Source organism: Malania oleifera, chromosome 7, assembly GCF_029873635.1.
Source record: "Malania oleifera isolate guangnan ecotype guangnan chromosome 7, ASM2987363v1, whole genome shotgun sequence".
Classification (NCBI taxonomy): Eukaryota; Viridiplantae; Streptophyta; class Magnoliopsida; order Santalales; family Ximeniaceae; genus Malania; species Malania oleifera.
The window spans coordinates 77,300,773-77,316,117 of NC_080423.1; the positions used below are offsets into that span (position 1 = coordinate 77,300,773).

General features: G+C 33.9%; 1 protein-coding gene across 1 annotated transcript; it reads left to right on the forward strand.

Annotated features, from left to right (window-relative positions):
- The first annotated feature begins 12,547 nt into the window (after nucleotides 1-12,547).
- LOC131159503 (F-box/kelch-repeat protein At3g06240-like) lies at nucleotides 12,548-14,219 on the forward strand. The gene has a single exon (XM_058114464.1). The coding sequence runs from the start codon at nucleotides 12,857-12,859 to the stop codon at nucleotides 14,018-14,020; it is 1,164 nt and encodes a 387-aa protein (XP_057970447.1). The 5' UTR covers nucleotides 12,548-12,856; the 3' UTR covers nucleotides 14,021-14,219.
- Nucleotides 14,220-15,345: the final 1,126 nt, after the last annotated feature.

Sequence of the window (15,345 nt, forward strand, 5' to 3'; positions counted from 1 at the left end):
TTTGTATCAGAGTCTCGTTGCAGTAGACTTAAACGTTTTTGAAAAAAAATCGCAATGGCTTATATTGGTGTATCCCCATTCGGTGAGGGACAGTCTTGTTCTAGGCCTCCATTGTTTTGTGGTGTGAATTACACTGCCTGGAAATTAAAGATGAGCATATTTATAAAATCAATTAACTGGAGGGCTTGGCAAATAACTGTTAAAGGAAATTGCATGTAAATGAATGAAAATTATATTAGGTTATTGAATGCGAATTAAAATGCCATGGACATGTTATATCTTGCATTAGATTCTAATATTTTTCTTGAGATCATGACATGTAAAAGTGTGAGGGATATATGGGAAGAGCTAGAAAAGAGGTATGGAGAGACCTAGGAAAAGGAGACAGCAAGTCCGGAAGCTTCAAGCTCATATGATTAGGTAGTGGCAAATCATGGGCAAGTAGCATTAGCAGACAAACAGGTATATGAACCTCATTCTATTTCTCTTGATAATTCCTATATTGAAAAATGTTATATGTCATGCGTTGAATCATCTAATGCCTCTTTTGAAAATTCTACTAAATTTAGTAACAGTCTTACTAATAGTGCATGAATTGATTCATGTAATATTTTTTATGATAAATCCTCTATTGAATCATGTGATGAGTGTAATGATGAAAGCATGCTGTCTAATGTTGAACTAGAAAATGTTTCATTGAAAATGCATAAGATTCTAGTTAAAATGTCCAAGCAAAAAATCTTTTTGAAAAATGAAAACAAAAGGATGGCTAAATAATTAGAGGACTAAATGATTATCCTGCCATTCTAGAGTAGAAAAATATGAAAAAAATATTGAAAATAATCTGTCAAGAAGGAGAAATGGGAGATGATAAACTCTTAGAAATTAAAAAGAAAAATCTTTTCAAAAAGGATTCAGAATCATCATATAAATCCCATAGTCATGTCTCATCATGCAAACATAAGATTAGTAATCATGGTCATTCCCAAAAATTCAAAACTTGCTTACATCATAAAATGAAATGGCATATTTGATTCACCTGTCCATCTAGAAGTGTCAGAAGCTTAGATAAGAAGATGAAATGGATTGTCAGGAAAGCTAATCCCATAGGACAAGTGGAAGGAAGGGTTCCAATATAAATTAAATAATTATTAAATTCTTCCTTAGAACTTAAGATTAGCTATAGGGGGTAGTGATGACTAAATGGCTAAGGAAGTGATTCGGGCTTAAAATGTAGAAACTTAGTATATGTCCACTATTCAAAATTTTGCATACTAAGAATCTTTAAAAATTTAGCCAATATGAAAATTCAAGCAAAATATCTAACCTAAACTTAATACACACACACACACACATATAGCATAATGATGGAATAAAATGTGAGAATATTGGTAGAAGTCTACTTGAAGTTAAAAACCTACTTCCAAATGGACAAGACATCTTTGTCAGGTAAATAATTTTAAATGCTTAACTTATACTTAAATATAAACACCTTAAGCTAAGCAACTGTTGTCCATTACAAAGAATTGAGCTTTAGGGAATTTGTCTTGTCATATATCATTTATCTCTAAAGACATTCTTTGAACATAAAAGCCTTGATCAAAAACTTAGTCATCACTTCGGACGTAAGCATTGATCTTCACAAATTCCTATTCTACCTAGTGCTTATTAAAAGTACTTTTTTTTGTAATCAAATTAGAGACATCCATTAAGGGATTCATGTTTTATTGTTAAATCAAATTATTCCCTTTGAATTTCAAATGTAAAAACTCTCTAATTTTGATTCACCTTTTCTTCCATAAGAATTCTTTACGAACCACGATCACATTTGGTAAAGTCTCATTCTATTCCCTGGTTCGTATCCTTGCTCCAAATGGTGATAATATATTTTAAGGATACATCCCTATCTCCAAAGAGCTACAATCAAGAATCGTATACTCCTAAATGCTCTCCGGATAAATAGTTAGGACGTATTCGCTAGCACAAGAACATTTTAAATAATGTCCTGCAACTCCTGAATACTCTTCTAAACTCAATAGTGATTTAATTGTTATGAGTATTCATCCAAACTCCCGTCACAAGCTCTCTAACTTTAAATCAAATCATTTAGAGCTTCATATTCATGAATTAAGTTAAATGGCTAAAATGATTGCTATAGGTTTCAAGACTAAGAAACCTATGCACGAGTAATTAAAATTAAAAATCATTCTAACTCATGCCTCTTACACGTATTGAAATTCATAAGAATAGAGGCAAATGTAGGCTTATGACCTATTCATTGTGACTTTTTGGTCCTCTAAGCCTAGGTATTTGATGAGTTCCTAAAATACATTATTTGAGACCCTCATTTATCTTTGTTTATCCTCATTTTACTATGTATTTGTCCATAGTTATCATTGTTTAGAGCTATGCAAGGTTTGTTTGTCTTTTTAAGAAAAACAGTTAAAACGATGGGGTTAGGCATTTTAAGAAGTCAAGGAGGATTTGGAAGACTCCAAGCTCAAAATCAGATGCTCAGCCAAGCTCTGGAAGCTTCAGATCATTAAAGGATAAGAAGATGATGCTCGACCATGTGATGCGACCAGCAACACACAGGGGCGACTTAGTCTTCCATCACACGCTCCAAGGTTCAGAATAAGATTAGAATGCTACAAGGTTCGACCAATTCCTCGACCAAATGACTCTTCAAGGCAACCACATTGAGATACTGAGACAGAATTGAGAGCAGAATTATCGAGAGCCTCGACGAAGTGTTCGACCAAGAGACCTTAAGGGGTGACCATGTCGAGTTCCTAAGATTTCCTGAAGATTGAGATCTTGCAAGTCTCGACCATCATATCGATTAGAAAAACCCCAAGGCGTGACGTAGTCAAAGATATTAAAGATTCGAATTCCTGATTTCTCGCGAGTCTCGACTAAGGCACGCACAAGAATGACAGAGGGGCGACTTAGTCAACAACAAGATCTTTTGTGCGAGATTTGCTGCAAACTTTCCTAACTTGTAAAACAAAACTTGTAAATCCTAGAGCCTATAAGTATTCGCTACGAATACAAGCTATGGGTTCCTCTTTGGCCTCTCTTATGTTAGTGACAGACCTAGGATGTCATTGAGAGCCAAGTTAGAATAGGAGTAGTGTAGATTTCTGGTTAGAATAGTACTTTTAAATTTGCAATATCTCTCTTTTTACTCTCACCAAAATGCCTGTTTTAATATTTTCACAAATCCCTCTCTCCATCAACCCTCTATCTACATCTCTCCAATTATTCATTACCTCTCTCTCTTTCTCCCTCTTATCCGAAATTACTCATAAAGTTTGTATAAAAAAATTACTCCTAATTCATCCACCTAACAAGTAAATTTCATGAACCTAAAAATAAAATTTAAGTTTGCTCATATAGAGCTCACAACTATTTCATTGTATGTGACTCCCACCAGTTGTTAACAAGCAACAATTGCATAGAAGTGCATAGCAGAGCCTCACCTACTTACTTTTCTAAAGCACTTATTTTCTTTACTCAAACTTATTTTTTCATGAACTTCTCGGCTTTAATTAATAAAATCTATTAAAGAACTTCAATGAAATCCAATCAGCGGTCAAAAGTGTTATTCAATTGTTTCATCGAACAATTAGAAGGGAAGAGTTTGGATTCAATATCAAGTACAAAACTAATCTTCTTGGTGACGGTTTTGAAACTAGCAATTGTGTGTGAAAAAAAAATAGATTTTAATTCTTGTTTACATTTTTTGTAAAGTTGATTTTGAGGCTGTTGACTTTTTGAGTCTTATCTCTGTCTTGATGCTGACAAAGCACAAGTATGTTATGTGTGCATTTAGTGTGTGAACAAGTTTTTAATTTGGCATGCACATAAGACAAAGAGAAATGAAAGTCAGAAGCACTTAAAGAGCACATTCTCCTAGCGCATTCCATGGGAAAATGAGGAGCAAAAGAAAAAGACATGATATGTTTTTAAATTGTAATGCATTTCAGTTTTTGGTCTGTAATAATGCATTGTATGCATGATGTGGATGAAAGTTCACGATGACTATAGGCAAACTTTAGGGGACCCAACACTTGCACCAAAAATCTTTTTCATAAAAGCTAAAATCAAACAAGGGTTTTAGAAATGCTTTGGTGTCTATATCAGGGCAAAATCTGAGGAATTCAATGTCCTCGGTCGACCAACCTACTCCAGTGTTAATTACCTCAGTTGACCAAACACATAGTAGGCTAGAAGTCAAGGTTTGACTTGGCTAAGTCAACTGATCACCTATTGAATTCAGTTTCCATGGTCGATCGAACCACCCAGAAGCTTGCCTCTTAGCATTCCTCAGCCGACCAACCACTATAGTTCAAAATAACCTCAATCGACCAGCCTTCAAAGTTCGGTCAACCGGTCATTTGGCCAGTCAACCGAACCTACGAAGAAATGGAAAATCGCTCTGAGTCAACCGACTGACCCCTTGCTCGGCCAATCGAACCGTTTTGAAATTCAAATTCCTTATGTGAGGTTAGCCAACCAACACTTAGGTCTGTCGACCGAGGCTCTCGGGTTGGCTTAATTTTTAAGGGCTAATTGTCATTATTTTTCACTTAATATTTTCTAAAATGACAAGTGTTAGACCAAGTTGTTAAGGGTCTTTCATTCCTACCATGTTTTGATGACAACAACCCATTAGCAGTTCTTAAGGCTACTAACGTTTCTCTCTAAGTCATGTTTCAACTATACAGAGCATCTGAACCAACAAACAGTCAAAGTAACTCATACCATGACCAAAAGCACAAGCCTCTCAACGCATTCATGGACAATACACAATATACAAAGTCATCTGAAGGATGAATGTGAGAATAAGAGAGAGACTATCTTGTAAATATCTTGTATATAGAGTAAAACTCAAAACTAAGAGCAAGAAATATGCATATCACATAGACACAACAACAATACAAGTAAAGTTATTTAAAAGTGTGAAAAGAAACCACCAAATGGACAAGGACCTTCTTTGTACTTAAAAGAACAAATCGTAAGAAGAAGGAACTCGTTGACGAACACAGAACTTTGTCGACGAGTGTAACACAAACTTCGTCCACGAACACAGGGTTCTCGTCGACGAAAATATACTGAGAGTCATCTAAATTCAAAGCCACAACTCGTCAACGAACACAGGGCGTCGTCGACGAATGTAATGAAGAACTCGTCGACGAACATAGGGTTCTCATCGACGAAAATATACCAAGAGATACCGGAATTCATAACCAGCAACTCGTTGACGAACACAGGGCTTCGTCGACGAATTTATTGAAGAGCTCGTCGACTAAGTTCAGGCTTCATCGACGAACGTCGGGTAGCAACGAACATTAAATGCTGCAGAACGGCTAGTTTGACCCTTGTCTCATATTCATAAATGTCCAACAGCTCTCCAGCATTCCCCTCGCCCATTTGGTATTTAAATAGGAGTAAATAGCATTTATTCCTCACCGAAAGAGAGTTGATATTGTAAGAAGATCATTCATTGGTGTTTTTCTAGGGTTTGCTCATACACTCACTTGCCCTCTTCTTGCTGCTCTTAGTCTTGCTTCTACTCTATTGACAAGAGGACATTGAGTAAGGATTTTATTGTTGTAATCAGCTCAAAGGGAGTATTCAAGTTTACATTTATTTCTCATCTACTTCTTGTAAAGAAATGCTCTTTGTGAGCTATTATTGGGTGTCTCTAAGTGAGCACCTTGTTGAAAGCTCTTTGTAAGCTGCTGTGTATTGGTTTCTCCGCCCGAAGGAGGATTATAGTGGATTTTGGGAATCCTTGAGTTGGTCTCAAGGCGTGGACGTAGGCAGGGTTCCGAACCACGTAAATATCTTTGTGTTCAGCTTTTCTTCTCTCATATCTCATTTATTATTATTGTAATTTCCTGCATCTTTACACTGCAACTTTATACACTTGCTCTTGGTAAGATTTTTGTAGTTGTAGAAAGTTAGCACATCCATGAAGAAAGTCTATTCACCCCCCCCCCCCCCCTCTAGACATTCAGCCGGGCCAACAACAAGCATGTCCCCAACGATCATATTTTTCCCCAACTTTATAAATACCTCCATTATAAGCATAATTTGTAAGATGATTAGTTAGAAAACTCTCCCAAATATTTTTGTCATATTTTCATATTCAAAGCTTGATTTTCACACTCTCTTACTATCATTCATTTTTAAGAAAACTTAAAGTATTTCTTTTACTCTTTTCATTAGCAAGTTCCTTGCTCTTGAGGATTATTCAAGGAGTTATTTATTTGGGCATTTATTTTACATTCAAAGCATAAATACTCTCATTTACTTTTTACTTTGAAAATCTTTTTGACAGTAAGCTTAGAGGTTTCTCCACATTTTCCCTTGATAAATATTTTTGGAGAAATACATTTTTGCTTGGAAACCTTTTTTGCACATAGATTTCAAATGCTTATATTTTGTTTGTGCAAAATTATTTGAAAACTAAAACCCTTTGGTTCTTTTACACTTTATTTGAAGGACATTTTTGGAGAAAAATATTATTTGGGTTTAAATCTTTGAGCACTCATCATATATACTTTATTTAAAGTTTATATTGAGAAAAATACACATACTCACTTGAGCTTCATTTCATATCTTGTATGAGTGCATTCTAAAGCTTCAATTTGTAGTAACTGAGATTATTTAAAAAGACCCTAAGTTTGTGTAATATTGGTTATAGTTCTTAAGGTTGAACACACTTAACTTAGGAAGATTTTTTAATACCCAATTCACCTTTCCTCTTGGGAATACATCATTCCCATCAATTGGTATCAGAGCCTCGTTGCACTAGACTTAAACGTTTTTGCAAAAGATCGCAATGACTTATATTGGTGTATCTCCATTCGGTGAGGGACAGTATTGTTCTAGGCCTCCATTGTTTTGTGGTGTGAATTACACTACCTGGAAATTAAAGATGAGCATATTTATAAAATCAATTAACTGGAAGGTCTGACAAATAACTATTAAAGGAAATTGCATGTAAATGAATGATAATCATATTAGGTTAATGAATACGAATTAAAATGTCATGGACATGTTATATTTTGCATTAGATTCTAATATTTTTCTTGAGACCATGACATGTAAAAGTGTGAGGGATATATGGGAAGAGCTAGAAAAGAGGTTTGGAGAGACCTAGGAAAAGGAGATAGCTAGTCCGGAAGCTTCAAGCTCATATGATCAGATAGTGGCAAATCATGGGCAAGTAGCATTAGCAGACAAACAGGTATATGATCCTCATTCTATTTCTCTTTATAATTCCTATATTGAAAAATGTTATATGTCATGCGCTGAATCATCTAATGCCTCTTTAGAAAATTCTGCTGAATTTAGTAACAGTCCTACTAATAGTGCATGCATTGATTCATGTAATAATTTTTATGATAAATCCTCTATTGAATCATGTGATGAGCGTAATGATGAAAGCATGCTGCCTAATGTTGAACTAGAAAATGTTTCATTAAAAATGCATAAGATTCTAGTTAAAATGTCCAAGCAGAAAATCTTTTTGAAAAATGAAAACAAAAGGATGGCTAAACAATTAGAGGAACTGAATGATTATCTTGCCATTCTAGAGAAGAAAAATATGAAAAAAATATTGAAAATAATCTGTCAAGAAAGAGAAATGGGAGATGATAAATCCTTAGAAATTAAAAAGAAAAATCTTTTCAAAAAGCATTAAAATTCATCATATAAATCTCATAGTCATGTCTCATCATGCAAACATAAGATTAGAAATCATGGTCATTTACGAAAATTCAAAACTTGCTTACATCATAAAATATTTTCAACACATTGATTATATTTCTTAAAAATACATATTCAGCATAATTATTTTAAATATTTTCAACTACTTTACAACTTTTTACTAAATACTCAAAATTTTTCCTTGTTTCAATAATTTATTTTAGTTTTCTTTCTTTTTGGAGAGCAAATAATTTGTACAATAATCTTAATCAACTCATTTTTATCAATTTTTTAATTTCTTTCTTATAAAGTTTATCAAAAACTAAATCAAGTTTAAATAGTCAAACAAGAGTCAACAATATGAGTTTAAATAAAGGAGAAACTAGGCTGCCTGAATAAGCAAGACTCTCACGAAGTCACAGTGTGTGTGGGACCACATATGGTTGTTGGATCCATTAATACTTGTAACTGTGGGTCCCACTCCTGTTAGCCCGAGATATTCCTACAATGACAAAATTGAAAAGCCAATACTTCTCCTTGCCTTGTGTTTGGAGCTTGCATGTTCAGGTTTAAATTTATATTTCTTCAAATTTGAATAAATATTTAATAAAATTTTTAATACTATAAAAAGGATCCTTTTCTTTGGTATCATTTTTTAATAAATATCAAATTTATTTCTCCGTAAATATCTTTTATTTTTTTTAAATAAGTAATTAAATATCTGACTGTAAAAAAAATATATATATTTTCGTAAAAGTAGTAGGTAGTTCTAATAACGTCTTATATCCAAATTATCTCTATAACTACTCATAACTATCCTAAAACGTTCTTCTTTAATTCCTAATCTTTACTACTATAAGGAGATTTCCCTTGATGTCATTCTTTAGAAATGTCAACTTTATGACTACGCAAATTTCTTTTGTTTTTTCAAAAGAAACTAATAAGAATATATATATAAATTATAAAAAAAAAAAAATCCAACGCCGTGAAAGTGTGAGTTCGTTTTTATTTCAATTTTTTTACAAAAAAATATTACTTTAACTACTCATAATAATTTGAAAGCTCCTTTATAATTAATCATAATTACTGAAATACTCAAAATTAATAAGAACATTCATGAAGTGCCACAATTATGAAGCCATAATTACACTCCTAGTATAAATACCCTTAAATTACTTTGTAACCCCTACAAAAAAATAAAGTAAAATAATGCACCCCATAAATACTATATTTAAGAGGGGCATACCCCCACTACTATAAAAGGAGTACCAAACAGGAGTTAAGCATCTCATTCTCATCCACTTCTCTTTTACTGTTTGTTGGAATTTGTGTATTCCCAAAAGGGGTGGATGAATTAGAAATTTAAAAATACTTTTGTCTAGGTTAAACCAGATAACAACAGTATTTCACAACCTAGGGTCTTTCTATGTAATCTCAATCACATTGGTAATTAATTGAGCAAATATTTAAACAGTTAAAGCAATCTCAGTATTTTCCAAGCATTCATAGAAATTAAAATATAAATAAATAAATATGGAAGATTAAATAGTGCAGGGAAAGAGAATGACACAAGATATGTTATCAGGGTTTGACCAACTGTGCCCACATCCCCACCTTAAGTTGTAGTTCAAGGATTCCACTAGTTGCTCACTTCACGGGTAGAGCAACACTGTTTACAATACCTTACCAAGATAGTGCACTTAGTTCTCTTAACCGAGTCTGAACCAGTCTGGTGCTAACCTAACCGAGTCTGAGCAATTCAGAATTATTCATAGGACTAGTCTTCTTCTTCTGACCACACGTCAGAAATACAACAGATAATTAATAATTTTTGTATATAAACAAATGTGCTTCTAAACTAAACAGATATGTACCAGCAATAAGCACAATATGATTAATGCATTCAAGTATGATAAGGAATTGATGCTCAAGTGAGATTTGGTCAATCGATATATCTACTCACAACAAGATATATATCTATATGAGTATGTGTGAGTGAGTAAGGTCTTTGATTTTAGAAAATGTCCACAATATGATCAATCCTAGAATCTAAATGACCTAAAGCAAATACCTTAATAATATTTTTCAAGAGTAAAGCACAAAAGAGGTTGTGGATTAAACTTGCAAAAGATTTATTAAGGATAAATGCAAACTTTCGATTCTTGCAATTATTGTGCAAGAAACTCACAATTAGAAATAATTTTTCCCAACAATGATAATCAATCAAAAGCAATATTGGAAAAATCACAAGCAAACTCTCAATAAGTATAAAGATTTGAGAGTATAAGTTTAAAAGATTGGTATATGGAAATGCACGCCACAATAAAGATTAAAACTCCCCTTCAACTGGCAATTAATTTGCAAGTGAGAAGTATAAGCAAAATGTACCTCTCTATTTCAAAGTGATTTTAGCAAAGAATGTAAGGAAGAGTACGAGAAATTTGGCTTAAAAATATGTAGTATGGGCAAGTGGGAGTATAAAAATTTGGGAGGATTTTTCCTTAATCAATTTGCTAATCCCATTCTTAATCAAGGCAAATGAAGGGCTATATATAGTTTTTCCTAAAAAATAACTGTTGGGACTCAATGGAAATTTTTAGAAAAGTTTAATTAGGATTTTAACCCTATTTATTACGTTTATTTTAAGTGAACCCAAAAGGTTTGGTCGCCCAGTCTTAGGGTTGGTCACCCGAACAGACACAAAGCTGATTATGGATTCAGGTGACTGTGGAGAGAAATAGTTGGTTGGCCTAAGGGGATTTTTTTTTTTTTCACTTTCGTGAGTTTGGGTGCTCCATGGTTCGGTCTGCCGGTCCTCGATATTCGGTCGCCTGGGGTGTTTTTAAACTCAAGGTTTGGGCTGCTAGGGCTAGTAAAAAGTGACAGCTCTAAGGTTCGGTCGACCGTGGACTTTTAGTTCAAATATGGGTCGGTCGCCCGAGCAAAGTCAAAGAATTGACTTTTTACTAGTTTGGTCGACCGGGGCATTTATAACACACTCTGGTCGGTCACCCGAAACTCTTTCAAAGTTAGATTTAGGTTCAAATTATGATTGATAGGTTCAAATTATGGTTGAAATTTTCCTTATTCATATAGGTATAATTTTTTGAGATATAAGGGATTTGTCATGAGGTGCTTGGGGACCTAAGGTTAGTCTAAGGCCTAGGCTTTAAATTAAGCCCAAAAAATCTAGTGTAAGTCTTTGTTAAATCGATTTTGGCCCTGGAACTTTTTCAACCCTATGTGAATAAGCTGTGACATTTTATCTTAGAGGTATTGGTTCCTATGGGTCAATCTATGGTCATTTGAGCAGTCATCCCTATCATGTATGCAGATGCATTATTACAGACCATAATTATTGCATACCCAAAAATTAAATGCATTTCAATACAACACAAAAAATGACTTCATTCTTTTTGTCTCTTGTTAAGCCATCATGAAGTATGATCTTTGTGGTCCTTATGACTTCCTTGTGTTCTTATCATCCGTGCGTGCAAAGAATTAACTCTATTCATAAGCTCACTGCACAGGTAAGATACTTATACTTTGTTAGCATCAAAACAGGGATCAGATTCAAAAAGTCAACACTGTTACAATCTAAACCTCCCACAATGCCAACCTTAGGCATTAGATTGATCCCTAGGATTACATCCCGGTTCCTCCATGGCATTCTTGTTTTAATTCTTACAAGTGGCCGCGGTCGAAGATTAATTAATCCATGTAAGTCATCTAATTTTTGACAGCAACAACTACTATTCTAATGGGTTTTAGGCTTAATCTTGTGACTTTTTAAAAGGAGCTAATGAAAAAGAGTTTTTCAAATAACCGAAGAAGTTATTTGATCCCTCTGTGAAACCGAATTATTAAAAAAGAAAAAAATCAGTGTTGAATGTTTGATAAAAAAACTATAAGCTGACGAAAATGTTTCAATTAACTAAAATAGGTATGCCAATTTATGAGTACTTTTGTTAAATTATTTATCAAAAACTAAATTTAATAATAATTACATAAATTTTAGAAATTAACATATATGAATAATATGATTTAAAACGGTTATAAAATTATTTATCCAAAAGAATTATTTGAATAAAACAATATTATTACAAATATAGACCTTACGTTTTTTATATTGAATTATGGAAAAAAGAAGGAAAAAACAAACGCAGGAGAGGACAAGAAAGCTGAACGGATAATTTTGTAATATTAAATAATTATTAGGGACTCCATGGAATTGAATTATTTTCCAACAAAAAATTATTTTTTTATTTTTGAAAGTTTCAAATTCCTAACTTTTAAAAGCTTTTAAAAAAAAGTTAAAATTTTTAAAATTGAAAAAACTATTTACCAATTATAATAAATCCAACTTTTATTAGGAAACAGAAGTTAAGACAGAAAAGAAGTGTCAAATCTCATCGTCAAACTATCAAAAATATTCTCATAACTATCAAAATTTTTTCCAAATACCTTTATAACTATTCATTATTATCCAAAAAGGTCTTATGATCAATACTCTTCTAATCAAATTTACATAACACTTATAATTATTTTTCTATAATTATTGCCTTTAAATAAATATAAAAGCTTAGGAATAATTGTGAAACAGACACAAAATGTGTGATTATAAATTAATTTCATATAAATTCACAAGAATCCAAATATAAATCCCTAAATTCATACTAAGTCTTAAATTTAGATTTGAGATATAATATAAAATTAAATTAAATTTTTTCTAAATTTACCTACAGATAATATAAGTTTGACGACGTTACAATGACGCCACCAAACGCGTCCTAAAACTAACACGGCACATTACACGTGTAGCCAAGATGCTCATCACGACGTGCCGAGTCGCTGCTTGCTGTCTGCTGATGAGTGATGAGTAACACAAGAGACCCTGGAACGAAGGTGTCCTCAAATTGATTCTTTGCCTTGGAGTTGAAGCAAAAGCCCTTATCTTGTCGGCGATTTCTTGCAATTTTTACGGACGTTGCCCTGGCCATTAGACCGTCCTCACGCCAGATCTGATTACCCTTTCATCTCTCTCGTCCTCCCTAAACCCTTCCCCTTTTCTTCTTCCTCTCTCCCTTCTCGCCTGAGAATTCCTTCCCCCAGATCTCACCGATTCGGAATTTCGATGAAATTAGCTATGGCCGGCTGCGGTGCTTCATTTCTGGCCCGACATATTCCGGAGGACGTCGTGACCTTCATTCTGCTGCGGCTGCCGCTGAAATTCGCGGTGCGATTCAAGTGCGTCTGCAAATCGTGGTGTGCCCAAATCTCGAAACCCAATTTCATCATCAAATCCCTCAACTGGTCGGTTTTCGGCGACGACAGTGCTCGTCTCCTCCTGAAACACGTTGATCTCAGCACCGGAGTTCGGTTGCCGGCGTTATCCGTCGTCTCCGACAAGGTGCTGGACGAGAACACCGTCCCGGTCCGTCCGCGTCTCGATTTTCCGTTGCCAAATGACGCATGTCCGACGGTGAAGGGCCCCTGCAATGGTATACTCTTGCTCTGCATTACTTATGTTGATAATCGTCATGATGTCCTTCTTTGGAACCCAACAACCGGAAATCACTATGTGCTCCCCCAATCGAATGTTCCTCGCATTCCGAACGGCGAGGATTCCTTGATCGGGGCTTACGGATTTGGGTTTGACCCCCGAACTGGTGATTACAAAGTTATTAGATTCTTGAACAACCACTCTGATGATGGAATGAGTGCCTACCAACAAGTGGAGTTGTTCAGTCTGAAGGCTAATTCTTGGAAGGAAATTCCAAATGAGGGAATTGATTTCGATATGCAGGACATTAATGTTAATGGTTTCACTGTAGGCACTTATATGAATGCAAATCTTCACTGGTTGGTGTCATTTGGCAATAGCGAGGATACTTTGATCCTGGTGTTTGATGTGAGCGATGAGGTTTTCCATTTGATGCCCATCCCAGATCCGGGATTACATTATATTCGTCTGTTCTTGTTTAATGACATGATTGGTCTGGTTCACTCTCCCTGTGATGAATCTCAAAATTTGACAAGCTTCAACGTGTGGGTGATGCATCAATATGGGGTAAAGGAGTCTTGGGTTAAGGTATTGACAGTAGGACCTGTTGTGGGGTTGTATTGCTCCATAGGATTTTGGAGGAATGGTGAGTTTCTTCTGGAGAGGAGGGATGGGCAGCTTTTCGTGTATGACCCCAGCACCCAGAAGCTCTTGAAACTTCAACATGAAGGAACATATGGCACGCAGGCCATCATTTACAAGGAAAGCCTCACTTCAATTCCTATCAGCAGTTGAACTGTAAGGAATGATTACGGTATATAGTTTGTGTGGAAAAAGAGTGTGTTGTTGGTGTTTGTGCTGAAAGAGTTATGTTCTACGTATCTCCATGTTTAATTTCCCTCTTAGTGCTTTGGAGGAAAAAATGTTCTAGTTTACTTTCTGTGGAGCAGTGAGAATTAATGGACTTCCATTACGGAAGTAGAGAATGCATGTATCCTAGATGTTCTTCATTTAGATGACGACAAACACAGTGGTACTGCCCCGCAAAGGCTCCTCCTAAGAATAATCATATTCACGAAAGAAACATTACAAATGATCATGGATTTTAACTTTAGTATTAAAGCACATGGTTCAAATATTTGCCTCTATGTTGTTTGTCATAAAATAAAAAAAATTCTTTTTGGTCATAAATATTTTGCGCATAAAATTCTTTCCTTTGGCATCAGAAAAAAGGTTAAGTATAAAATAATTTTATTATTTAAAACAGACTTAACAAGGAGATTTTTTTTTAAAATTTATTTATTTATTTTAGAAAAACAGTCTTCCTTTTTGGTATAAGATTTAGGTATAGTAAATTTTGAACTGTTTTTTAAAAAATAGAAATAAGAATACAAAATAGTTTTACTTGGTCATCTAAAAAGTAAAAATGACACGATGAATAAGGTCAGATCATGAATATGTATAAATCATTTCAATTTAAGCACAACATAAGATTTCGCAAAAGATTGGAATTCAAAAGCATACAATACATAAAAAAATAGTTTGAGCATAAAAATGATCTAACTAGTTCGCATGAATTTTTATATATGATCCATGAGCCAGTTATACAATACTTTTTAGAAAATTTGAAAATTCATACACAAAATTTTAATATAAATAGTACAGGTCATGAAAGCATTTAAACACACAACTAAGACATAAGATATAGTTCAATTTTTACTTTTTAAAATGTATATTATATATATATATATATATGTAATGCTTGTTGAAAAAGAAATTTTAATTGAAAGACCAAACAATCAATGTTTTTTTGGTTTAACATTTAAACATATTCTAAAAAGATATGACCAGAAAAACAACCATATAGATTCCAAAGATATCAGGAAATTTTAAACAAGGATCATAAGGCCAAACCTAAGACAAAATCAAAATCTTCAATAAGCTTATCTCGATTAAGCACATGCCACAAAAAAAATTCAAAAACAAATCTAAGCCTAAAAATATTGGTGAGCAACACAAGATAGGATTTTATGTTTAGATGTTTCCCCTATCAATTTGAACATGTGCTTAGATACTATAGATAACACATGCACTAGAAAATGCAAACATTAAGTTATGTG

Bases quoted from the DNA above. Each gene is read 5' to 3' on its own strand.
- LOC131159503 (XM_058114464.1), top strand. From the start codon at position 12,857: ATGAAATTAGCTATGGCCGGCTGCGGTGCTTCATTTCTGGCCCGACAT.